At 34.8% G+C, this 27,051-nt stretch overlaps 2 protein-coding genes across 18 annotated transcripts in view; one reads left to right on the forward strand and one right to left on the reverse strand.

Moving 5' to 3' along the window:
• Window positions 1–26,807, forward strand: part of FIP1L1 (factor interacting with PAPOLA and CPSF1) — a 79,184-nt gene extending 52,377 nt beyond the window's left edge. For 6 of the 17 annotated variants that reach the window (XM_080796682.1, XM_080796694.1, XM_080796686.1 and 3 more), the window contains 5 exons: window positions 7,450–7,504; window positions 8,883–8,938; window positions 15,795–16,008; window positions 22,933–23,070; window positions 23,693–26,807. In XM_080796682.1, the coding sequence (XP_080652808.1) occupies window positions 7,450–7,504; window positions 8,883–8,938; window positions 15,795–16,008; window positions 22,933–23,070; window positions 23,693–23,840 (611 nt within the window). In that variant the 3' untranslated portion in view covers window positions 23,841–26,807. Of the gene's footprint in view, window positions 1–5,394; window positions 5,422–7,449; window positions 7,505–8,882; window positions 8,939–15,794; window positions 16,009–22,932; window positions 23,071–23,692 lie in introns of all 17 variants that reach the window. The other 11 variants (XM_080796696.1, XM_080796692.1, XM_080796691.1 and 8 more) reach the window with 3 other exon arrangements.
• Window positions 24,772–27,051, reverse strand: part of LNX1 (ligand of numb-protein X 1) — a 119,777-nt gene continuing 117,497 nt past the window's right edge. The window contains exons 10-11 of the mRNA XM_080796680.1: window positions 25,767–25,925; window positions 24,772–25,392 (exon numbers count right to left, since the gene is read on the reverse strand). Of these exons, the coding sequence (XP_080652806.1) occupies window positions 25,257–25,392; window positions 25,767–25,925 (295 nt within the window). The 3' untranslated portion in view covers window positions 24,772–25,256. The remainder of the gene's footprint in view (window positions 25,393–25,766; window positions 25,926–27,051) is intronic.

Raw genomic sequence — 27,051 nt, forward strand, 5'->3', positions numbered from 1 at the left:
CTTTTACAAACTTTTTTTTTTTAATATAACTGTGTGGCTTAATAGAAAAAAAAAATGGATTCTCCCGTTTTGTTCCTGCATTAAATCTTTTGTGATTTTACATGTCATGTAGCCTCTAGAATACTTTTTTGGACACTTGTAAGAGAATGAACATGAAAATAGCAAATGACATCTTAGTATTTTTATGAAAGTAGTTTTAACCTTGCAGATTCCTTAAAAGGATCTTAGAAACTGCCTGGAATCTCCAGGTTACACTTTAAGAACTGCTGCTTTGGCAGAAGCTTGGCCTATTCTGGATGAATATTATCTGCTCCCTTGAGAAAGTACAATTTTGAGAAGTTACTTTATGAATATAATATTTATTAAGCTAATTTTTATAGTTCTATAAGATTTTTGGTCTTACTCAGCAAATCTGCTTATTAACTGATGCTTTTTGCCAAAAATATATTTTCCAGAAGTACCTTTAAAAAAGAATTCCTTGAAAAAAATTTTTCTAAGGTTTTATTTATTTGTTTGTCACAGAGAGGGGGAGAGAGAGAGAGTGAGCGTGTGTACAAGCAAGGGGAGACGCAGGCTCCCTGCTGAGCAAGGAGCCCGATGTGGGACTTGATCCCAGGACCCCCCGGGATTGCGACCCGAGCCAAAGGCAGCTGCTTAACCAAATGAGTCACCCAGGTGTCCTGAATTACTTGAGATTTTTAAGAATTGTACTTATCTTCTCTCTCTCTCTCTTTTTTAATATTTAAAAAAAAAACACAAACCAGCCTATCAGTATTCTCAGTAAACTCAAAATAGGCTGTTATTTTTAAAGGGCAGATTTTAGACTCTGTGTGTGTGTGTGTGTGTGTGTGTGTGTGTGTGTGTGTAAAAGATTGATGTACAGAAAAGCATGTAGTGGAAGGTAATATTTAAAGATTTTTATAAACCTTGACTTTATGTACTCAATTTCTTTGTGCAGAATTTACTTACAGGCTTGGCTTTGAAGTAGAAATCAGTGAGAATTAAAATGATCAAGCTTATATTTATGACATAATAGTGCTGATGAAATTTAGAAGTTACCAGTGTGAAATTGGAAGCATAATTTGCATAATTCTCCCATGTTTTCTTTCACTTGAACTTAATAAAGAAATGATAGGTAGTTATTATACATATTTGTTAGTTGTTGTGGAGTAACAAATCACTCCAGAATGTCGTGACTTAAAACAAGATATATTTATTGAACAGTTTTCGTGAGTTAGGAATGTGGGGAAGGCTTAGCTGGGTCCTCTGCTTCAGTCTGCCACAGACTTTGGGATGGTCATCTCAAAGGCCTGACGGAGGAAATACTCTTTTTCAAGATTACTCACGTCTTTGTTACAATCAGGATTCACTTCCTCTCCTGCATGGCAGCTTGCTTCAGGAAAGCATGCATGCCAAGAAAACTGTAGAGGATTCCAGCAAAATAGAAGTCACTGTCTTTTATCTAGTCTAGTCACAGAAGTGACATCCCATCATTATGCTGGATTTTGTTTGTTAGAACTAAGTCATTATATCCAGCCCATACTCAGGGGGAGGGTATAAATACCAAAGGTGTAAAAAGGCATAAATATCTGCTATCAGGGATCATTAGAGGCCATATCAGAGGCTACCCTAGCATATATAAACTCTTTTCTGCCTTAGAAAAACAATGATGGGCTGTATTGAGAAAGAGTTCATACACAATTTTTATTGTTGTTGACTGCAGAGCCTCTATCAATATTGTGCAAATTATAAAAATATAGTTAAATACCTTTCAAAAAGTATGGGGCGCCTGGGTGGCTCAGTGGGTTGAAGCCTCTGCCTTTGGCTCAGGTCATGATCCCAGGGTCCTAGGATCGAGCCCTGCATCGGGGGTCTCTGCTCAGCAGGGAGTCTGCTTCCCTTCCTCTCTCTGCCTGCCTCTCTGTCTACTTGTAATCTCTGTCAAATAAATAAAATCTTTAAAACAAAAACAAAAATATCACAGGGCTGCTGCCTTTCTATTTCTTTGCTTCAGTTCCTTTAGTTTCCAAGTAGAATTTCAGGTCCCCCCGCTGCCACCAGCACCACATGCTTTCCACTGAAGCGTGTGCATTCCTGGAAAAAGTCAATCTGATTCTTTTGAGGGTGCCAGATAGTTAGCATAGGCTATCATATAGCTCAGTTATTTTACTGAAGGGTGTCACATGCTTTGTTCGTTTCATGAAAATTTGAAATGGAATTTATGTGTATTGAATATTGAGCTGTTAAGCAGTGCAGTCTGTAGAGAGGTTTAGGATCTGATTCATTGATTCTCAAAATATGGTCTCTGCTCAGCAACATCTGCATCTCCTTGTTAGGAATGCAGATTCTCGGGCCCCATTCCAGACCTACTGAATCAGAAATTCAGCAGACCCAGCAATCTGTGTTTTAACCAACTCCAGGTGGTTCTGATGGTCACTAAAGTTTCAAAACCAATAATCTATCCAGTCCTGTTAGAACTTGAATCTTACTTTTCCAAAAGCTTTGGCCTACAGTACTAGAAATCTTACTCTATTACTGTTTTGCAAAGCTTTCCAGGGAAGTTAACATTTTTGTCCTACTCATTTTACAGATAAAGGAAACAGTGAAACACAGTACTTCCCTCGTGTAATTTCAGCCTGGTGGTTAGGCAGCACGTATGTTGGTCAGAAAGGTGGGAGTGTTGAGAGTGAGGACAGGAATTTTTGAGACCAATTTTCTCTTTCCTTGTGTTGTTTTTCTTTTGCTAACAAAAGTCAAATACTAAATCGTGAGTTTTGTATGAGAATTACGTTGAACCAACACTGTATCACATACTAAACTTTCGTATTGCATTTTGAAAGTACATCTGATAATACTAAAGATTTGTATTGTGTTTCATCAACTTCGTGGTTCTTGTTCAGTGAACATTTACTAATACAGATTTGCATTGAAATACCTTAGATGAAATACAGCCCTCACAAGAAGGGCCTTTTTTAGTTCTCACGCTAACTTTGTGATGAGTAGATAGTGACTAGAATGACATCTTTACATATAGCATGAATTTTCTTTTTGTGAATTCTTTCCAGTTGGTTTTTTAAAAACCTGTCCTATAAAACTGTTGCAGTGAGATTAAAATTAAAAGCAGACTGTAATTTTAACAACCTTCAGGGCATATTTAATAATTTGGTTATAAGTCTTTTTATCTTTGTTTTCTGAAAATTTGACAGCTTAGAGGTTTTTGAAGACTAAATTTTGAGAGGCCTGACTAGTAATTTCTTAGTTATTTGGCATGAATTCACATTTTAGTAAGCTATAGTGAATTTTAGTTAGAGTGATGTATGTTGCTCATGTGTTCATTTAAGTAGTTTATTTGGATTATAGAGTGGTTTGCTAAATTTCATACAGTTACCTTATACTACAGTCCCCCCCCCCACCTTTATCTGCAAGGTCTATGTCCCAGGACCTTCAGTGAGTACCTGAAATGGTAGATAGCATTGAACTTTATATATGCTATGTTTTTTTCCTATTCATACATAACCTATGATAAAACTTAATTTATAAATTCGACACAGTAAGGGATTAACAATAATAAAAATAGAACAATTATAACAATATACTGTAATAAAAGTTTTTTGACTGTGATCTCTCCTCCTTTCTTTGAAAATATCTTAGTTGTACTGCGCTCACCTTTCTTATGATGACATGAGTTGATAAAATGCCTATGTCCTGAGATGAAATGAGGTGGATGGCATAGGAACTGTGACATACATAGCGTTAGGCTACTGTTGACCTTCTTGCAATACATCAGAAGGAGGATCACCTGCTTCCAGAATGTGGTTGACTGCGGATAACTGAAACTGTGGAAAGCATGACTATACATGTAAAAAACAAACAAACAAAAATGTATTTTAATGTAAAAACTAGGTCACATAGTGAAGTTAAACAGTGCTCTAAAAGACTTTATGCTGTTTTAAAGAAAATTAGTAAATAGTAGATATTAAGAAAGTTCAATATGCTCTGCCTTTCTTACTTCTCCCATTTAGTATGGTGTCTGGGATGCTTGGTAGCTTGTATTGTTTGCTGGATTCTTTTAGTTCAGTAATTTAGGAAGCAGCAAGGTAACTTCAGGATGGAGGATAATTGCCATTAAGTATAGATTGAGTTAGTAGACATTTGGAGGTCTAATGATTTTTGAAAAATAATGGCTTTACATGTCTTTTACATATTGTTTTCAGTATTGTTGGTATTGTAAGTTTAGCATATCCTTTTGTTGTATGGGTGGGTGGTTAAATCAGGTGTTTCATTTTCCATTTTAAAGCCACTGGCTGCCTTAAGATTTTTTTTTATATAAACCTCTTATTCTGGTAAAACATGCACAGAAAAATTTCAGATTATTAGCAGATGTTTCCATTGACAAAACATTTGAAAGTAATTGTTTTCATTATTTTTTCCCGTGCAATTAATTAATGAATTTGACTTTTTCCCCCTCTTTTGGACTAATTTTGATGCAGTTTTTAAGATAGGATCAGTAAAAACATTCTACGTTGAAGTTATGGTATAAAATTTTTCATGAAAAAAAACTTTTTTTCTATTTTGCTACTTAGAAATGTCATTTTTCTTCAAACAAAAAGTAGAATTTGTATGTCACATAACTTTTACATTAGGATTTAAGGGCACATTTGACCAATGTAAATTGAGAATGTTATTTATACATAGTATATTTCTTAAAGTTTATAATGTGTGCAAATGAATGAGAGTCACTCAAATTAGTATTTACTGACTCCTATAGATAAATTGTCCACATTTAATGTGCCCCGGGGGTGTATATATGTATATGAATTGGCTGTATCCCCCTTTTCTACTCCCACAAATCAGAGCAAATAATAGCCTTTCCCTACTCCTGTAGACAATAGTAAAATGATCCAAATCAGCATTTGAATGTCCCACAAAATTTAGTTACTAAAGTGAAAAGTCATCATCTTCAGAGTTACCTTGTATTACCTTCAGTATAAAGAGCCCATTGATAATTTCTCTACTAAAATATTAAATAAGATCAGATGTTGATTATCAGACTTAGTGTTAATTTCATGGAGTTTGATATTTGTGCACTAAAAATGCACAAGTGTGCTTTTTCAACTGATGTCTAACTTTGTTTGTGATTACACCTAGTAGGGGAAATCTTGTTACCAAGTTGTTAGACTGGGTTTTCATCAGGAAGTCGGATGTTATACTGGAATTGTTGGTCCTCTGCAAGAAAACAGAATGCTTCTTTTGAGTGAATAAGCCAGGAAAATGAGGCGAGGGGTTTTATTTTCAAAGGTTTTTGGTTTTTTTTTTTTTTTTTGGTGATGGCATAAATACATAACAGGTTATAAAATCCAATTACTATATTAAATTTCATCACTTGTTTTTTAGGTATTCCAATAACTGTACCACCTCCAGGTAAAACTTTTTTCATGTTTTCTCCATCATTGTTAATAAACATGAAATTTCAAGCTTAGAGTTACAGGAGGGACAGTGTCGATATGGTTAGACTATGGAATAGGCTATTGGGGTTTCAAGGTCCTATTTTCAGCTCTGCCTTTGCTTCATTCCAGTTTTGATTAAGATACTTAGTTTTCTTATACCTGTCTTACCCATTTCTGTAGAAACAGCGATTCTGAGAAAATTTTCACTGTATCAATTTGTTCAAGAAAACAGTATGGAATATAAAATAAGACTTTTATGAAAAAGTTTTTTTCAGACCAGTGAATTTTTTTATGTGATAAAGCAACTGCAAAAGAAGAGAAAGATCATTTATCATAACTTTATCATGGTTTCTGATTTTTTTTTTTTTACCCTGCTGGCAAAACTCAGTATTGTGAGAAAATACATTCTGAACCGTACAATTAGATAGACAACTGGTCAGATGGTTGTTCTTAGAGTGGTGAAATTGTTGATTATTGTAATGGTGTGATCAATAGTTTATGTGTGACCAAGGGTGGTTTTTCCCACTTTTTCAGTGTTATGTTTTTTCAGTGTTTTTAGAGTGTGATGCAAATATGATAGCAAGTGTATTTGTTACTGAATTCAGTATCCAGAGCCAAGGAATATAAAGAAAAGGAGAGGTGACCATGCTTGGAAGGGTTTGTCTGAATTCAAAAATGGCCTCGATAAAGGGAAATAGGGGAGTTTAGGTAGCATGGGATAGTACACATGTTTAGTTGTGAAATAGTGAGTAGCTGATTGTGTATCAGTGTGGCTGAAAAAGGCTTATCAGGACAAGTCATAAAAGAACCATTGGTATGTCTAGTTTAAAAGGAAATGTGGTTGAAAAGCTGTTTAAGACAGGATTGTGGTCATTGCTTAACTTCATAGTTCTGAGATGCTTAATAGAGGAATTACAGATCCTGAAATTGGGTATAGTGAAGATAAGCATGGTGAATTTGAAACAACTTGTAGCAGTGCCAAAAAAGTGATTTAAATGGACTTTGAGAAGGGTTTAGAGAACTGGGATTCATTTTTACATAGAATACTAAAGGAGGAGGCTAGTGGAAGTGTTTTCAAGTATGCAGAGGGCGATAGAGAATATGATAATGGATTGCTTCTGGTTCTTATTCAGGACAGCCTATGAATTGTAGTGTGAGAGATCTAAATTCCAGTTTAATTCATTTCCTAATAGTGAGGGTTGTTAAAACTTGGGAAGGAATTGGTATCCTAAGTTATTTAAGTTGAATCTTAAAGTCTTTTGTTGGGATGCTTTATTGCCTATCTGAATTTGAAAGTGCAGAGTAGATAAACTGTTAAGGTCCCTTGTAGCCATATTCTGTGTTCTTTCATTTAGGTATTATGAATTATTGAGAATACAGACTTCATGATATAAAGGTGCAAATTATTTTTTCCAAACTAATCCGAAAACTATATTATATGCCCTTCTTTGTAAAATAGTTCTTTAGGGTTGTGCTATTTAAAACATATTTTATGAGGGATATTCTTAGCCTTAAGCATTTATATATTTACTGGTAAGATTTTATTTATAATTATATATTGTAAGGAAATTTCTATACATCTAAAACACAAAATATTTTTTGAAAGAGGTAAATGCTATTTTATTTGCTTTTCTTCAAAAGTATTTCAAGTATAACATATCTGTTGGCAATACTACTACTGTTTTATATATGGATAAGGTAAGGCATTGAGATTAACTTTCTCATACTCACAAAATGGGCTGTGTGTGGTGCTGAAAATAAGACCGGGTGTCCTGACTCCCAGTTTGTGCTCTCTGTGTTAGACCAGACTGTTCATTTAGAGTTTTATTGCTCAAAAAAATCTATTATCAAGTTTAAGCTCCATTTTTTTCTGTCCATTATAACATAGAGAAGCACGTTATGTCCCCAGAGAAATGTAGTGATACGCAGCAACTTTGTTTTACACTTGACATTAAAAGTACATTCCGTTAACTTTTTTTTATCTTATGATTGAATGTTTCAGGTTTTCCTCCTCCACCAGGCGCTCCACCTCCATCTCTTATACCAACAATAGAAAGGTAAATCAGTATGAATAGGGTAAAACTTTTATCATTGGTAGACTTTTGACAGAAAAGTCAAATACATATCTTGGTAGTATTTTCAAAGGTTTAATTTTGTAAACATTAAGTAGTACCTGTCTTTTAAGTCATGAGTCTAGATCTATGGTAGTTACTTTTCTGTAAGATGTTGAACTTAACAGTTTGGTAACAAAACAGGATAGAGAAAACCAAATGATGGTATTTCGAAGTATCTTGCTTTGATTTGACACCCTGATTAAAGAAACCTCTAGATTGGTAAAAACTTGGCTGTAGTAATTTTTGAGGGATACCCAAACAGATGACTGGTAATCATGAATAGTAATGTCTGTTTTAGGATTAAGGAAGGACAGTTATTATCAGGAACCATAATAAAGGTGCCTTACTCCTTATGGCCCTGCTCTATGTAACTCAACTTCCACAAAGGAAGCTTGGATCCATTCTGCATGGCAGTAACCACCTTTTTTATACCCCGCATTTCTGGTTTATATTAGTTGTAATTCTGTACTAAGGAGTATTTACCTCATAGATGGCAGTATAGTATTTAACAACATATGGCTTTGGCTCAGATTTGGCTCAAATTTTGGCTTCAGAATTCCCTAGCTTTGTATTGCTAGGGAAGGTTCATAACTACTCTTTGAGACTCAGTTTCCTTTTACCAGGTGGGGTTGATAAAGTTGTGAAGATTAAAACAGCTAGTGAATATAACACATCAGCACAATTCTTGGCAAATGAAAATCACTAAAAAAAATGGGAGCCAATACTGTTTCCTTTTAAGTAGCAAGTAAACTTTTATGAAAATAATGTATTTCTGAGAAAGTGATATTGTGAGAACATTATATCAGTGGGATCAGACTATGCAGAATTTTCAAAAAGGAAATGATAAAACTCAGAACAGTCTTAATTGTGAGAATATAAGGATTTAATTTTATTAAATCTTTGTTAAATATATATTTTTCTCAGTCCGAATGTTAAAAAGTATTATTTGTTTATCCTGTCAGTGAGGCTGAATTTCTGAATTATTAAAATCATTTTTTAAGACTAAATTTGGTGAAATCTCAAGCACTCTGTTAGCCTCGAAGTTTCTGTTATCTTGGGAGTCAAGCTGAATTGATTGGATTATGCACATTAAATAGTACTAGCAAGCTATGTTTTTCTTTACAAGTGGGTATTAGGTTTAATATGTTTTGAGGTTAAAAGCCTATTTTTTTATTAAAAAATAAAATTACACAATTAAGTTTTATCATTATATGATGGTTAAGTAAAAGTCATAATTATGCCTTGATGTTTTGCATTTGTACCAAACTATTAAAATTTAGAACTTACTAACAACACATAAAAATATATTTTTCTTCAACAGTGGACATTCCTCTGGTTATGATAGTCGTTCTGCACGTGCTTTTCCATATGGCAATGGTAAGTATTATTTTTAGTTGCCCAGATTCAATTTGAACCAGTACTTAAATATTTTTAAAAGCAATGAAAACATACTTCCATCATTTAAAATACTATCTCACGGAGCAATTAAAAATATTAATGGAATGACTAGGTCTTACATTCCAGGTTATTTAACAGAATAATTTTCATTTTTTATCAACTGTACTTCTAAAAATTAAGAAATAATGGTACAGCAAGGATAGTTTTACCTCGCCTTTTCCTAAAAGGATTTAAGACTTGTCAGCAAACTATCTTAGTCTTCGTTCAGAATCCTTTTTGTTTCTTGAGTCATGGCATCCAGCTAACATTGTCCTCCTCTTTTGCCCTTGCTGTTTTGTTTTGTTTTGTTTTGTTTGCTGTTTTGTTTTGTTTTGTTTGTAGATTATTTGGCTACAGCCTCTTTCCTGTTCACTCTTGACAACATAATCCATTCTAAGGGCTTCTGTTACCACTTTCTGGTTAGATCTCTTAATCATTCATTCATTTTAAAAAATGCTATGCATTGTACTAGTTTTTAGGAATACTGTAAACTAAACCTGAGTTTGCCCTTACCAAATTTATAGACCAGTGAGGAATAGCCAGGTGACAGAAGAAGAAGATGTCATGGGAGCATAGTGGAGGGGTCTCCCACTCCAGAAGGAGTGAAGAGGTAGATCATGTGATTTGAGGTTCAGATCATGTCCAGAGACACAGGGGTGAGAGAGAACCTGGTAGGCTTTATGAACTGAAGGAAATGTGTGACTGGAGTGTAGAGTTGCATGATGAATGTTTTGAGATGACACAGGCGATTATGCAGGCTGTTGGAGCCATGCTATTTAGATTTTCAACCTTATTCAGAGCGCTGTGAGGAGCCATTTAGTTTGATGCTGAAATTGCTAGACTTACAGTTGAAAAAGGTCCATCTGGCTACTTACTGTGAGGAAATTAAGGATTTGTAGGGTGGGTAGCGAGATAGGACTGGCATAAATGCTTGATTTGGTTGGAGAGCAAGAAGCTGTTGGAATAATCCAGGGGAAGAACCGATGGTGTTTTATATTCAGGTAGTACCACTGGGGATGGAGAACACGGAATGACTCCAAAGGCATTTACACACCAGGATTCTAAATCTTGGTGGCAGCTCAAGTACCAGCTGTATCCTTCCATTTTCCTTCTAGGCATCTCTCTTGGGGTGTGGTAGTGTCCCTCAGACCTGCCTTATCCCAACTACATATATGCCATTCATTTACACCAAAAGGTGATTGGTTGACTTATTTCAGTGATTATAACAATCTTTTATTATTTGGTTGGTTTTTTATTTATTCATTATTGCTGGGCTTCCAGAAAGTCCTGCTCCTTGGGTTAGAATCTTGCTTTTCCCTCTCATTTATGTCACTTTCATAGGTCTTCAGTAGCATAATTCTTCCTCATAAGGTTGAGGTTCAGTGAGACTACATTAAAACACCTTAGACCTGCCATTTAATAAACACCCAGATATTAGCTGTTATCTTTGTAATTATACCTCCCCATCTCCAACAAGCTCCAAGTTCTCCTCCTTTTCTGCACTCTGAGGCAGTGTAGCATAGGCCCTGCCGTTACCTGGGGGTGGGTCCTGGGTCTGTATTATCCCAGCAACTTGGGATAAGTTAACCTAAATCATTTTCCCTCTCTGTAAAATAAAGTTTGAGCCTAAAGTGCTCAGCACAGTAAAATGTAATATGTAAGTGCCTATATTATGTAAGTAAGTATTGTTAAATTATTTAAAATTTTATTTTTACCTTTTTTATGGCACTTGTCATTTTCTGCTTTGTCATGAGATTTCTTGTGTATTTGTTTGAATACACATGAACAAATAGCCCCTATCAGAAAGAATAAGACTTCATTTTTGAGATTACCTACACAGTTCCCTTATGGAAGATTTCATTTTTTAAAATATTAATTAAGCATTTTTTTCCTCAAAGTAATATATGCAAATTTTAATCAATAAGTTTTCTGCTCACTCTTTACCAACCCCAACTCTCTCAGAGAGAAGCATTTTTTTTAAATGAAGGAATTCTTTAGTAATAACAATTATAAAGCATAGTGCAAGAATTAATAAGAAGAAAGTTAGGAATTTTCTTCATCCTAATCAAACAAAACCGTGGAATGATGGACGTTAAGGAGGGCATGTGATATAATGAGCACTGCCTACTATAGAAGACTGAGGAATCACCTCTGCCTCTGAAACTGATAATATATTATATGTTAATTAATTGAATTTAAATAAATAATTCTTCTATACTGAAAAAAAATTTGGTCAATACAATTTCTACCATATATAAGGAATATTTAAGTACCATGACACCTGCTTATATAATGATTTTTTTAACATATCTTAAATAATTGAAGGTAATTATTCCCACCACAAAAAGAAGTAATAATTATATGACTTGATAGAGGTGCTATCACTACAATGGCAATTGTATAATAATAATAATTATTATTATTATTTACAAATGAACAAGTAAACATGTTGCACACCTTAAATTTCCACAATATCATGTGTTAAATATATTTCAGTTAAAAAAATTGAATTCAATTTTTAAAAATTTTGGGGATGCCTGGGTAGCTAAGTCAGTTAAGCATCTGCTTCTCCCTCTGCCGTTCCTCCCGCTTGTGTATGCATGAGTTCTTGCTCTCTCTGTCAAATAAATAAATAAAATCTTTAAAAAATTTTTTTTGAAGAAAAAAAGGTTATAGATACAGTTTCCTCTTTGTTAGTAATTCTGTTTTACCTTTGTTAATTTATTTTAGAATTTTGAAATGTATCCTCAAACACTGTGATGTAATTATAGATGGAAATACTGATTTTTCTTGATGTGCATATTAAGATTGTGCTTATAAAATGAGACCTAGTTAAAAAGTAATCTTTGTAGAATTATCAAAGAACTGAAGAGAAAAGCATTTTTGATGGCTTTTAGGTCTTCTTATGGTCTGCATGGCATTTTTCTATAAGCTTGTCACACCGTTTCTTGATTTATGTAACTATGGTACCATCTTTTATCCTCCTCCTCCTCCGATAGATGTGTATTTTGCTTACTTACCATCACTACCCCTCTTTTCCCTAGCAATGAAATTATATCACTATTTTTGTTCCTCTTTTTTTTTTTTTTTTTTAATATACATGCCCTTGGTTTCATGTACTGTCAGTATCTATTACTGTGCAAATTTCTAAGCCTCCACCTCTTCTTACCCCTCTGCCTCCCAGCTTTGGTCAGCCATACCTCTGCTTAGAAACATTCATATTTGGGGCACCTGGGTGACTCAGTTGGTTAAGCGTCTGACTCTTGGTTTTGACGTGGGTCATGATCTCAGGGCTCTGAGATCGATCCCCATGTCAGTCTTTGCGCTCAGCACCGAGTCTGCTTGTCCCTCTCACTCTGCTCCTCCCCTTGCTCCCTCCTTCTCTCCCCATAAATAAATAAAATCTCTAAAGAAAAAAAAGTTTTTAATCTGCCCTGTAACCAAAACTATCTGTGCCCTGATAAATTTTTATTCTAAAAGCTAAACAGTAAGCCATATTTACGTTATTGTGACTATGTAAATATTGTATACTATAGAGATAATTCTAACACTTGAGCCCTGGAAAGGAGAAGATCCCTAGGGCAAATAAATTTAAAATACCATTTTTTTCTTGTACTTCATCAGCCATGTAAAGTCATACTACATTTTAATTGGGTTCATATATTTGACTATGACTTTATCCATCTCAAGTTTTTTCCCCAAAAAATGTTTCCAAATTTTGTTTTTCATGTGTTAAGCCATCTGGAATTCATCTTTGCCTGTGTTATAAAGTAAAGATATAATTGTCGCAGTATCATCTGTTGAATAGTCTGTCCTTTCTGAGGGATCTACAATGTCCTATCCATTCATGAACAGGGTTCCGAGTATGCCTGAGTCTGACTCTTGGCTTCCTAGACTATTATTATTATTACTATTACTATTATTATTTGTTGAAGTTTAACTGTACGAAATAATGCCACACGATTTTAATTATGAATTTTATAATAAGTCTGTTACCTGGTTCAGCAAAATCTATCTATTTAGCTTCAGAAGTATTCTTGGGCCATTGCTCTTACATACCCATTCTAAAATCAACTTTGGAAGTTCCATGAAAAACTGTATTGAGATTTTGATTAATAACTTACACTTATATTATGCTTGCTTTAGACAAAACACTGTTAACTCATATAGTCCTGACAGCCTTATAAGGTAGGCATACTGTTACTATTCCGTGAGTAGGTGAAGAAAGGCCAAATTCAGTAGTCTTCCCAATATCACACAGTAAGTAGCAGAATGAAGAGTTGAAACCATGCAGCCTGGCTCCAGAGTCCTTGCTCTAACTAAATCATATTGGAATGGTGTCGATGCTTAGATCAGTTCGTATGGAAATCATATCTTATAGCACTGAGTCCATCTATGAACAGGGACTCTCTTCATTTATGGAAATGTTCTTTAATATATTTCAGTTAAGTACTGTAATTATCTCCAAGCACTTCTTGCATATCTTTGCTTAGATTTAGTCATTCGTACCTAATGTTTTTATTGCTGTTTTAGGTGATATATTCATTTGAACTTCCTGTTCTGTTTGTATTTACTTGTATTTAGAAATAGGATTGGTTTTTGTTTTATTTATACATACAGTATATATGCTAATCAAAAAAACTCCTTTTTTTTCCTTTTTTTTTTTTTTTAAAGAAAATCCTTTTACATTTTATTACTAGGCTTTTACTGTTTGGTTATTGGTGGAGTTCTAGATCAGGGAAAATCCTAGATCAAGGAAAATTTCCAAGAGCTTTTAAACTGTGAATGGATATTGAGTTTATGAAATGCTTTCTGAGATAATCATATTGTTTTTCTTCTCTAATCTGTGAATGTGGCACATTCACTGGTTTTGGTATTAATGTTATATAAGCCACATGGGATAAGTTAGGGAATAATTTTTTTTCTATTCTTTGAGGTTCATATAATATTAGAATGGTCTGTACCTTATAAGTTAGCAAAACTCACCTGTAAAAAGCATCTAGTATTCTGGGAAGGTTTTAAATTACTGATGAGTGTCTTTCATAGGGGAGTAGTCAAGATTTCTTTTCATTCTTGAGTCACTTCTTGGTAAGTTACTGATTGATTATTTGGAATTAGTCCATTTCAGTCAAGTTTTTAAAAGCATTGGTATAAAGTATATTTATATACTTAAAGTATATATATATAAAGTATATTTTCTGTATTCTTTCATCTCCGCAACATCTGTAGTTAGGGTTTCCTTTTGGTTCTGATTGTTTATGTGGCCTCTTTTTTTTCTTAATCTTGTCAGAATATTGTTATGCTTTATTTGTCTAATCTTTAAAAACCACTTTTCAACTTTTTCTTATTGTATGGTTCTTTTCTGTTTACTTCTACTTTTATCTTCATTATCTCCTTTCTGTTGGATTATTCTGTTTGTGCCCAAGTTCTTAAGTTTTGAAAGCTTTAGCTCATTAATTCTCCATCTTTTCTAATGTAGTGTTTTTAAGATTAAATTTCTCTCCAGAACAGATTGCATCTCTACACTTTTGATATGTTTTATTTTTATGTTTATTCCTAAATGATTTAAAATTTATTATTTTTTGGCCCTGAGTTTTCAGAAGTGTGTCTTTAATTTGAAACGTATGGAGATTTGGTGCCTATTATACTTATTGTATAAAAGTATGTAATATATTTCTGTGTTTCATATGTACTTGAGAAGAGTGATTATTATTTAACTGTTGTGGGCAGTGTTCTATGTTATGTCCATTAAATCAACCCTGTTGAAAGTGTTTTGCTCAAATCTCCTATATCTGTAGTGAAATTTTTTTGTTTGCTTCAAGTGGCAATAATTGAGAGTATATTAATCTTCCATGATTATGGTAGATTTTTCTGTTTTTATCTGTATTCATGTTAGTTTTTACTCTCTAAAAATTAAAGCCTGAAAGTTTAGTTTGTTCTATCTGCTTGGTGAGCTGCATCTTCCATGCCCTTCTGTCCCAGGTAGCCTTTCAGTGTGGGTCCGCTTTGTCATCAGTCAAGCTGCTTCTGTGGAGATGGGGAGAATTGGTGTTTTCTGTTCCTCCGAACTTCCTTTTACTTTCAGCCATTTTGTGTGTTTATATGTCTCTCATATATAGAATATAGTTAGAGGGTTATTTTGTTGTTCACATTTTTTAAAAGTACAAATCAACAAACGCTATTATTTAACTGGTGAATTGAGTCTCTTGAATTACTGTGCTTATTGAACTAATCGAACTTGTCCCCTCTAACCCTTATCTTTTCCAAGTCTTTTTGAACTGAGTTTTTCAGGTGATTTTTTAAATTCTGTTTTTCCTTATATTGTTTTGAAATGGTACATTCTGTGTCTGTTATTTTAGTGATTACTCTTGGAATGTATTAGGTATATCTCATAGAAGTTCTTTCAGTCAAGTCTATTAAAAATGCCTTGTATTCTTGTTCTTGAGATTTAATTTTGTTGAGGACACATTTCTAGGTTGGCCATTACTTACTCTCAACCCTCTGAAGATGTCTGGCTTATGTTTTTGGTTGGAAAGTTTGTGGTGTGTCTAATTCTGGCTCCTGCTCATCTTGACAAATGAAGAGTATATATTAGGTCTTTAAGGTTTGCTTCTGGATATTACCCCAAACTGTGGGTATTCACCATATGTTACTTATGTCTTCTATTGATAAAACAGTTTTCTGTTATAATCTAATGAAGCAATTATGATGGGAGTTTTGTCCTTTTCAGTAGTTTTTTTTGGTCTTTTTTTTTTAAAGAGCCCTAACTTTTGTTTTTAATTGTTGTTTTCTTTAGTTGCCTTTCCTCACCTTCCTGGTTCTGCTCCTTCATGGCCTAGTCTTGTGGATACCAGCAAGCAGTGGGACTATTATTCAAGAAGAGAGAAAGATCGAGATAGAGACCGAGACAGAGACCGGGAACGAGATCGTGATCGGGACAGAGAAAGAGAACGCACCAGAGAGAGAGAGCGGGAGCGTGATCACAGTCCTACACCAAGTGTTTTTAACAGGTTTGTTGAGTGTGCGGGATTTGTACACATGTGTTTCATGTGCAGAGAGTTTATATTTGGTGCAAGGTTGGAAGATCCAGTTCAGCTCGGGAAGGATTGCTCTAAGAGTAGTTCCTAGGAGATAACCATTTAATTTTTTAATTTTTTTCAAAAAATTTTACTGAGATAATACCATCCTGAATAAAATCTCAGGAGATAACCATTTTAAAAGTGTCAAGCCTTATTTAACTGATAGAGGCTTTCCATCATGTAAAGCAACAGTCTTCAATTTGTTTATTTCTTCCTTAAAAGAATTTGAAAATATTTTTATCTTTCCATCTGAAATTTTTCATCTTAAGTTCAAGTAGTTGGCAATGGAGATATAATTTCCCATTTATTATAAACATTACAGTTTTAAAATAAAATCATCACTCTTTTAAACATATCCAGTAGATTAAGAACATTATAGTGACTTGCTAAACATCATCATCCATTTTTTTTTAAATACATATAACAGGCTCTCTTTAATAGTCAGAAATTTTACATTTCTCTGTGCTTGAATTCTTATTTCTGAGCCATTTCCCTTACATTTTTTCTACTGTAAGTATTTTTGTTCTTAAATAAGAACAAATATTTTGTTCTTAAGTAATTTTTTTAGTTGCTCATTCTATCCATCTTTCCTGCAGCGTACCTGTGGTAAGTTTAAATGTCTAAAAAAACTTATGAACGTAAGATGAAGTATTTTAAATTTTTTCCCCTGATTTTAATTATTACTTATTTTTACATATGAAGATAATGCAACTTGTGAAAATAATTTAGTGGAACTATATCCCTTAATGTTATGAAGGACCTTCCACCTTCCCCAATTAATTTATGTGTCCATGAGTGAATATTACTATTGTTAGGAAAAAACAGACTTTGCCATTGATTACATTTCTTCTAAAAAAGTATATAGTATATAAACACTGAGAAACCTTGTTCACATACAATACTTCAATGAGGATGATGGAGTATTGTTGTGGCTCTGTCATTTAATTATTTGAACACCTTTAGATTCAGGGATATGCCAGAATTACATAGTTAACAGCCCTGTCAGCCATGACTCAACTTTCTTGAAAGCGGAGAATTGGAAACCTGCTTTGTATAAGTATTTATTACTCAGCGTGACTGCTTCCTAGGGCCGCGGTAAGCAAGCACCACACGCCGGAAGCCTGGAGCCGCAGGCATTTCCGCGGTTCCGTCTCCTAGGCTCTGGCAGGTAGTCTCTTCCATGCCCTTCTCGTAGCTTCTCATGGCGGTTAGCAACCCTTGGTGTTGCTTGGTTCATAGATGCGTCACCCCTGTCTCTGTGTGTCTTCATATTGCATCTTCCCTCTGTGTCCGTGTCCAAATTTCCCTCAGTTTATAGGGACACTGGTCATTAGACTAGGGTGCAGTGAGATCCAGTCTGACCTCCTTGTGGTTACAGCTGCGGAGACCCTGCATCCAAAACGAAGTCACATTCACAGATGTGGGGCTTAGGGCTTGAACAGATCTTTCGGAGGGGGATACAGTTCAACCCAGTACCTTCAGGACTTAAAATCTAGTTTTCTCAGTTCCATGGAAGAACACCTTCCAAGGGCTTTACCAAGACTTGTCTAAAGACTTCTAACTTGTTACTGTTCTTTTAGATGCATCTTATTTAACTGAATATGCTCAGAAAGGATTGTTAATTTTTTTTTTTTTTTTTTTAAAGATTTTATTTATTTATTTGACAGACAGAGATCACAAGTAGGCAGAGAGGCAGGCAGAGAGAGAGGAGGAAGCAGGCTCCCCGCCGAGCAGGGAGCCCGATGCGGGGCTCGATCCCAGGACCCTGAGATCATGACCTGAGCCGAAGGCAGAGGCTTAACCCACTGAGCCACCCAGGCGCCCCAGGATTGTTAATTTTAATATGTCTTTGCAAAAAGTCCTTAAAAATGAAACATCTTTATATGTATTAAGTATTTATTGTCATGAATTGCAGTTTTTCCCCATTCCATTTATGGAAAATAGCTACCATATAACTTAGTTGCTAAGAGACAGCTCTTGTCAAGCCTGACAGCTTCATCACACTCCATTTTTATCAGAGAAGTCTGACTTTATTTTTCTGTTCACTTATATGAATATAAGGTGCTGCCCCTCAACACTTTGATTTGCTTTCCTTCAAAGGGACTTGTGTAGGTTTTTTGTTTTTTTTTTTGTTTGTTTGAACTATGTCAAGGAGAATTGTTACACTACTTACAATATCTGAAGTTAGAACATCCCAGAATACAGAATACTCCCGTTTCTTACTCTGTAGTTTATCTTTGACAGAAAAATGTGTAAGATAGGAAGACCTAAAGCCTTATAAAGCTTTATTGTTACTTGAATAAAATAGATCTGACATTAATATTTTAAATTAGATATTTTTAATGCCAGGATGGTTTTCACACTCTGAGTCAATGTATCATAGTAAAATTAGTGAAGGTGCTGGCGTATCATTAAGCAGTTTAGATTTAAGAAAGAATACAGAATCTGTGGATCTGGAGGTTAATTCCCTAAAATTTCTTGTGCTACTGGAAAGAATTAATATACTGCTATGGTACTGGCATGTACTGCTGGCCTAGAGAATGATTCAGAATTCTTATGATCCACAAGTTCAGGTCACTACATCCTCCTACATTTTTAAAAACATTTATTTATTTATTTTAAAGCGAGAGGGTGGGAGGGACAGAGGGAGAGAATCCCAAGCGGGCTCCCTGCCGAGCCTATACTTTCCTACACGTTAACCCCAGTTCTCTCTCAAGCCAGTACACCCCATGTTTTAGCTGTGCTCAGCTGGTTGCTCTTTTGAAAATTCCTTGTCATTTCATACTTCCTTGTTTGCGTTGTTCCTCTCCTCTCTGCTTCACAAATGTCATTCTTCAGGGTCCAACTCATGCCTGTCTTCTGTGAGCTCTTCTGAACCCAAAAGAAAGTTGAATTATTTTCTTCATATGCTCCCTAAGTAATGTATCTTCCTTAAAGCCTCTGTTTCTTTTTTTTAAATTATTATTTATTTATTTATTTATTTATTTATTTTTTATTTATTTTTTTTTAAAGATTTTATTTATTTATTTGACAGAAATCACAAGTAGGCAGAGAGGCAGGCAGAGAGAGGGGGGAAGCAGGCTTCCTGCGGAGCAGAGAGCCCGATGTGGGGCTCGATCCCAGGACCCTGGGATCATGACCCGAGCTGAAGGCAGAGGCTTTAACCCACTGAGCCACCCAGGCGCCCAAAGCCTCTGTTTCTTAGCAAGCCTGTGAAGGGCATTGACCACCATCTCCCGTTCTGTAGTCTTAGCACTTTGTACATTAACGCCTGGCACACAGTGAATAAAATGACTTAACACATCGCAGGGGAGGAAGATGAATATAGTAGAGAAGAAACAGTTTTGAAAGTTGTTGACTAAAACTTGGTTTAGACAGACGGGTTTTGAAATCACTAAAAATCAACCTTTTATGACTATCAAAGCAATAATTTTGGCATCTTGCTAACATATCAGTCTTGGTACCATCACAGTGTAGAATGAAATGCATCAGAACGTTTTTATAGCAGCTATTTTAATGGATGAGATAAAGAAATGTACTTAAACTGTTCTGATTTTGCTAGATGAGATGAATAATATATCAGTTCCGGATGTGAGCATGTACGTGATTCAGGCAGCATTTGTTTTGTTAGATGTGATCATGCAATTACAGACTTCTTAATCCAAAAAGGTCCTTAGGGATTATCTAAATTTTAACTTGGCACATGAGGAAATGGACACATAGAGAAATGAAGACAGTGGTAGAGAGCCATTCTGTTAACTGAAAAGGTGGTTGAGATACTACTCAAAATATTTTCTTTCCAGTCTTGAAATTAGGTAGTTTAAAAATTCTGTTACTTTTCATTATCTTTATTACTTTCTGTGCGGTTTATTTCTTATGGGTGGGGGGAGGCAGTTCATTCACTCATGTAACTGACATTTTCTGATCCTTGTTATGTACCAGGTGCAGAGCTGTGTGCTGAGGATACAGAAATGATCATACACTATTATTACCGATTTAAGCATATATTATTATCAAGGTGACTAGAACTGGTTAATAGTTTGAAACTTTACCTTAAAAAAAAAAAGTGCCATAAGAAACAATAGGATTTATCATTGAAGGCACCTGATAACATTTTATTGACTATAAATAAGTAAAGGTATGATATATACGTAAGTGTGTATGTATGCATATACTGTTATGTTTGTGTGGTGGGGTGTGTGCTGGTAACTTTAGCCACATAGTGCATGATTCTCTTCAGGAGCATTATTTCAGAAAGTTGAATCGTTTCTAATGTAGTTTCAAATGAAATATTTGAGATAGTATGGCTATTTCTGGAATATACATATTCACAAGTTAAAGTGCTGAATGTAAACTTGATAGGAAAGAAGGCTAAAATGAAATGCTTTGCTAGTGTTTATGTATTAGTATTTAGTATTTATGGAATATTTGAAGCTAAGTTCTCTGATTCTTGAGCTTCAAACACACACATACACAAGTACTACTTAATTTTTATGGAAACTACAAGTGTTAATGATTAACAATATTTGATTTCCAGATTGCTAAGCTGTAGGGCATCAAGAATCAATGTTTATGTAAGTCTGACTAAAAGTTCAAGGCCTGGGAGGCAAAAGGTAGAGGAATTTTGTGTTGTTAGGAATTATCTCAGGAATAGTGTTCTCTGGGAAATCCCAGTGAACTGTAAGTAAGGGCCATTTTTCCTAAAGACTGACATTTTGCAATATGGCATATCATATGTGTTGTGTTACAAATTATAGGGTCATTGTTTTGAAAATCATAGACCTGTTTCAACATCTGGTTTTTAGGCTGTTAAGTGTGGGCCAGAAAGAAGGCCGGTCATTGTAGGGTGTTTGAAATGAGCTATAATGATTTCCAGACCCAGAGAAACCTTTGTGCTGCAGCTGCGATCAGAAGGCGTTGGAAGGACGGGTCGGGTCTTCATGTGTTCTGTGTATAAGGTCGAATCTTTTATCACCCTTCAAGTATGGCTATTATCATATGGCTGTCTTCAGAATCTTAAAGGCCTCACATCTAAGAAGAATTGGTGTTAAGTTGAGAGGGAAAAGAGAGATACAAATAACAAGTTGAGATAATAAAATAGCCTTAGTTATTTTTAGGTAAATCCAATTTGTAAATCTGTTACAAAGAGGGCCTCGTATTCTTTTTTTTAAAAGGATACTATTCACAGTAATACTCATTTGTCATGGTAATTCTACTTCAGAAACGTTATTACAGAGTTAGTCACCTTTACAAAAAGGTTCCGCTTCCAAAAAAAGTTTAGCATTCACTTGACTGAAGATGGGGAGCCTGCGTGTTAGCTGCCACTTACTGAGGGCCTCCTGTTGTACTAAGCACTTTAGAAATGTTGCTGCCAGTTCTCCGACAACCTTGAAAATGATTGTTGCCAGTTTTACAGATGAGAAAGCTGAGGTTCAGAAAGGTTAAGTAGTTTATCCCAGGTCACACATGTAGTCACTAACAATCAGGATGTGATCCCTGGTCTACTCTGCTGCCTATCCTAACACATTGCATTTGAGGGGACATGCTTCCAGTGTCCACATGCACAAGTATGCATTTGTGGTTAGAAAACCGTGTATACACACAGATACACGCACACACACGTATACATGGGTATACTTTAAAATTTGTTGAATGTAGAATTTATTTCAGGCAAGAAGAACTTGGTCAGCAATAGGAGTTGTTAGGTGTAGCACTACTGAATCATTACTTTTGCTAGGAGACCATAATTAAGCTTTTCCTTTTATATGGCTTGTACTTTCACCTCATTCTTTGTCCAGTGCTTTTACTCATATACCTTAACAGCTTGATGCGTCATGCAGATTACAGACTTAATTTATATTAGACATTTCTAGAAACCAAAGCTCTTTAGTAAGTAGTGCTCTAAAATATTTTTATTCTAAGGGAGTTACTGATATTAGGTTGTAGAAAGTGTTGACTTCTGTGCTGAACCAAAAAAAAAAAAAATTGGAAGATTGAGAGAAAGATGGGGAACAGAATATAAGTGAGGAGACACAAAATGAGGACAAGTCTAGGGAGGTTAAAAAAAATACTGTCTAACTCTAGTCATCAGTCCTAGTTTAACCAGTTCATTCTACCCAAAATCAGGAAATTGGAGGTACAACTTGGGTGTATGCACTTGCTGCTCTCAGCCATGTGAATTCCCCCATCCCAGATACACACACATAGCTGTAGTAATAAGTAATTGGGATGTCAGACTGTAAGTCCGCAGGTGGTGTTCTGCCTGCATTTGGTGTGGATATTGTAGAAGTTGCTTTGATGTCCCTCTTTTAATGTCTCTACCTCTTCTTGGATGCACAATGTACTGTTTATGTGACTGAAAAACTTAAGCATCTTCATCTGCTCTCTGGTACATAGCCATTGCGAACCAGATATTTTTATTATTTATAAAATCTTGGGCATACAAAGATTCTAAAAGAATTTTGGTTAGAAGTCTGAGATATATAAACATGCTTTTAATTTTAAAAGGAATGAAAGAAAATGAAGCTGATTAAAGTTTAAGTCTGTTATGGCTCCCAGTTCTTGAAGGAAAAAAAAAATTGTTATGTAAAACTTCTACTCAATAACTGTGAAAGCACAAAACAAAGCTGGACCTTTAACATGTAATTATGTGTTATATTAGATGTGTGCTAATTTGGGAATGGTTTGTTTTCCTCTCAACTCAACAAATACTTATTTGCACCTATTCTGTGTAAGACGCTGATAATAATACGGAGGCTTAGGCTTCTGGTCTGGACTCAGATTACATCTCTTATAGTTTGAGGTCATTAGAATTAACAGTCCAATTGTCATAAAGAGGTTTTATTCCAATTTCAGTGACGAAGAACGATACAGATACAGAGAATATGCAGAAAGGGGCTATGAGCGCCACAGAGCAAGTCGAGAGAAAGAAGAACGACACAGAGAAAGACGACACAGAGAGAAAGAGGAAACCAGACACAAGTCATCTCGAAGGTTTGCTCTTTTATAGTGAATCCCTTTGAAGCTGGGAGTAATTGATTGGACTTCAGAAAGTAAAAACATTTCCAAATAATTAGTAGAGCATATGTGTTCCTAATTGGGAGATTAAGAATAATGTGTTGAAATAATTGGTTCCTTATAGGCTCAACAAAGAGTTTTCAATCTAACAAGACCGCAGTTAGTACTCGGACTGCTTATCTAATTGGGAGAGGGCTTTATTTAGCATATGAACCAGTAATACTAATACTTAAACAAAGAAAATTCAGGACCTCATAGTCAGATTGTATGCCTATTGTTTGTTTGCCTAAAATCAACCCTAGAAAGTACTTTCTGTTCTGATTTAGTGCTTCAGTTTCTAATTTGTAGTAGTTTTTCAGAATAAAGTTTATGGGCTCTGAGAAGCTAGGATACTATCAGTGAAGGTGAGCCTGTAATAAAAATACCATCTCCATATAAAACTCACATAAGAAGCTAGTTACTCCTCTAAATGTGTTTGAGAAAAAGAATGGATTACTTCACACCCATTGTTGTATTGAAAATTCACCTAGACACAGTGGGTTGATTTTTGTCACTGTGTATACTTAAACAGTAAGAACAAACCTTTTTTTTTCTTCAGTAACAGTAGACGTCGCCATGAAAGTGAAGAAGGAGACAGTCACAGGAGACACAAGCACAAAAAATCTAAGAGAAGCAAAGAAGGAAAAGAAGCTGGCAGTGAGCCCGCCCCTGAACAGGAGAGCACCGAAGCCGCACCGGCCGAGTAGGCACGGCTCTGGCCTTGTGTGTATATTAGGGCCAGAAATGTACCATAGATCTTGTTATTTTTCTGGATAATGTTTAAGAAATTTACCTTTAATCTTGTTCTGTTAGTATGAAAAGTTAACTTTTTTCTCAAAATAAAAGAGTGAATTTTTCATGTTAAGTTAAAAATCTTTGTCTTGTAATATTTAAAAAAATAAATTAAAAAAATAAAGACAGCAATGACTTTATATCCAAGAAAGTAATGTGAATGAGTCACTCAGCAGGAAATTTTAAAGAGCTATGTACATACATGGGAGCTGATAAAGGTCAAGGTTCCACCTCGGCCATGGTTTTCTGGAGTTAATCAAATACCAGTCTCAAGAGGTTGCGCTGCAAAAGACACCTCTGAGTTGAGATTTTTGAAGTATTTTGCCAGTACTGCTGTGGCACTCTTGCTTCGCATATTAAAGAACTCGTATACAGTTTTGATATCACGACTTTTTGATAGGTTTTCAGCGTCCTCAATTTGGTTTCATGGTATAACTAAACAGGCAATTTTTGTATTCTAAAAACTAATAAAATCTAAAGGCATTTGGCTGGTGTCTGTGAAGTAACTTGCCCTGAGGGTAGTTTCTGCAGCGGGCACGAGACAAAGCCTCCTCACTGTGACACAGATTCGAATTGCCTCATGGCTGTCTGTGAGCTGGGGTCAAGCTGGTTTGGCCTTTCTTGATGCTTTTTCCAAAGCTCATTGGTTGAGCGGCATGTGCAGTTTTGATACAGTTATTAGCTAATTGTGAATGAAAAGATAAGAGCTTTAGATTAGTCATTTCCCATTAGATCTAAGAATACAAGTTCGTAATTCTGTGAGCGTTTTTAGGGATAAGCCTTGGGATGTATTTGTCGGTGATGATAATGACATGGTTTTGAAAGAATTACTAGGATCCTTTAAATAGTGATAAATAAAAATGAATTTAATATCACATACTAAAAGACAGCTATAATTTGAAAAATATTTCTCATTTGATGAAAGGAACATTTTTCAGCAGTGTACTTTTAAAATCCTCTGGCTGTAAATTTTTTTTTTTTAATGCCCATAATATGCTCTTTACAGACCTCAGCATATACCAAATTTTTAATTGTAGGATTTGAATTCAGTGGGGGAATAACAAATGATCTCAGCCGTTTTTAATGAATAGAAAAATAAAGTTGTGGAGTAGTGAGAAATCCTCCACACTGAATAAAAACTATTAATAAGAGTTATGTTTTGAGAATTACATTTTCTGAGGTGTAATTGGCTTTCATTAGATCATACTTTTCCTGACATTAGTTTACATTTTTACAGTGTATCCTTTAAATAAAAAAATTGACAAGATAAATACATTGTTTCAACATAGCTTATCTGTAGTTTTCTGTTTTCCTATGACCCATCATTGATTCTATAAAAAAGTGCCAGGCCAAGAAACAATAGTAAGAGTGATCTTTCCTTTAAGTTCTTTCAGCATCCTTGCCAAGCAAGCATGTATCATTCCTGATGTACTTCTACCATTGACAGCCAGAAGAATATCACCACATCTAAAAAACATAAAACAACACATGATTAACATTTTGATCCATAGCCGAAATCAGTGCATTTGGTGGTCCTAGTTTTTGCTCCAACTGTCAATTTTAATTACATAAAATTCTAATTAAGAATATCTAATTAAGGCTTTCTCCTCCCCTCCCTGCCACCCCCTCAAATTATGCAAACTCTCCAGTCAGCTTCTGTTAGAAGGGATGCTAAAAGCACAGGAAGTTGCTGTACGGGACCAAGGAATTTTTAGAAATTGAATGCTATGTACATTTTTTTTTTACCAATAAAACAAGGTTTATAGTACATGCATTATTTCTAAGGGGCCAACCTTTTGCATATATAAAACAAAGTATTGGTAATAACTAGTCATTATTACCTAATTCTTCCATCATTGTATGCTGGTGTTCCTTCAACAATGGACTTAATAAAAAACGGTTTGTTCCCATTATATTCTTCATAACCTCCTACAATGCAGAAGCCCAGACTTCCAGCTGTGTTTCTTCGTAATATAACATCTTTACAGTTATACAGGTACCTGAAATAGAATGTGTAAGCAATAGATCTGCACACTGAAGTTAAACTCTTAGGGAATAATTATGATTCATCTCCAATTCTCTTTATTGACATTTTTTCAGGCTAAATAGCATTGGATGGGTTTCACTCAAAATTGTCAAAGCCCAGTGACCTTTGTGCTATTGGCGGCCTTTTTCTAGTTGAATTGTTTTCCATACACCCTTTTAAAAAATACTATTATGTTCTGTTTCTATTAAACAAATTGGATAGGCCTAAGTCCTTACTGATGAACCAAATTCAAGCATACTTAGCAATATTATATTTTTATTTAGTTGTGAATATAATTTTAATGAAGGCAAAAATCCTCTAAATGATTAATCTCAGTGAAAAAAACACAAACCTAACCCTAATAATGAATGCATTTGCCAAAGTTCTGACTTTTGAAAAATAATGCTTTAAATGTAGTTCTACATGTTTTGTAGGTTGTAGAGAAGCATGCAGGCATAAAGTGAATGGAAATTGAATAAAGATTGTAAGAATAAGTCATAATGGAGAAAAAAATAGTAAACTGAATAGGAAGTTATAGACGGAATGGGAGAAGGAGAGGCCACAGGTATTCTTTGAGTAGAATCCTCACCTAAAATAGACTAGATTGAAGAAACACTTAATATCTGGTGGCAGCTGGAACAATTAAGATAGGTGCAGACCAAGTATAAACTGTGTTACAATTGTGACAGCTAGTGTTGTCAGGTACTGGATTTGACTAAAATCTCCCAGTACAATAACTAGTTTGAAAGAAAATTAGCATTTTCGTATTGGTAAAAATCAAAATATGATTGTAATGTTTATAAGCTGTACTTTAAAATACTAACCGCTTTTTGAAAAACCAATAAAACGTCTCGTGAAAGGTTTTGTTAAGTGATGAAGTTGGTCATTAACATTTATTAACCAGACTTGTTGATTCGTATAATGTGACTTTTCCTAGTGTTGCTGGTTCCAACTTGAAATTAGAATGTAGGGGTAAAACTCAGTTCAATTTTGTTTTGTATCTGTTGTCACATATAATTTACAATAATCTGTTTCTTTCACTGATAGTTGAAGAATGATTTTCATTAAATAAAAACTATATTTTGATTGTAAAATACTCA

This window comes from Martes martes, assembly GCF_963455335.1.
Source record: "Martes martes genome assembly, chromosome: 2".
In the NCBI taxonomy this organism is placed as follows: domain Eukaryota; kingdom Metazoa; phylum Chordata; class Mammalia; order Carnivora; family Mustelidae; genus Martes; species Martes martes.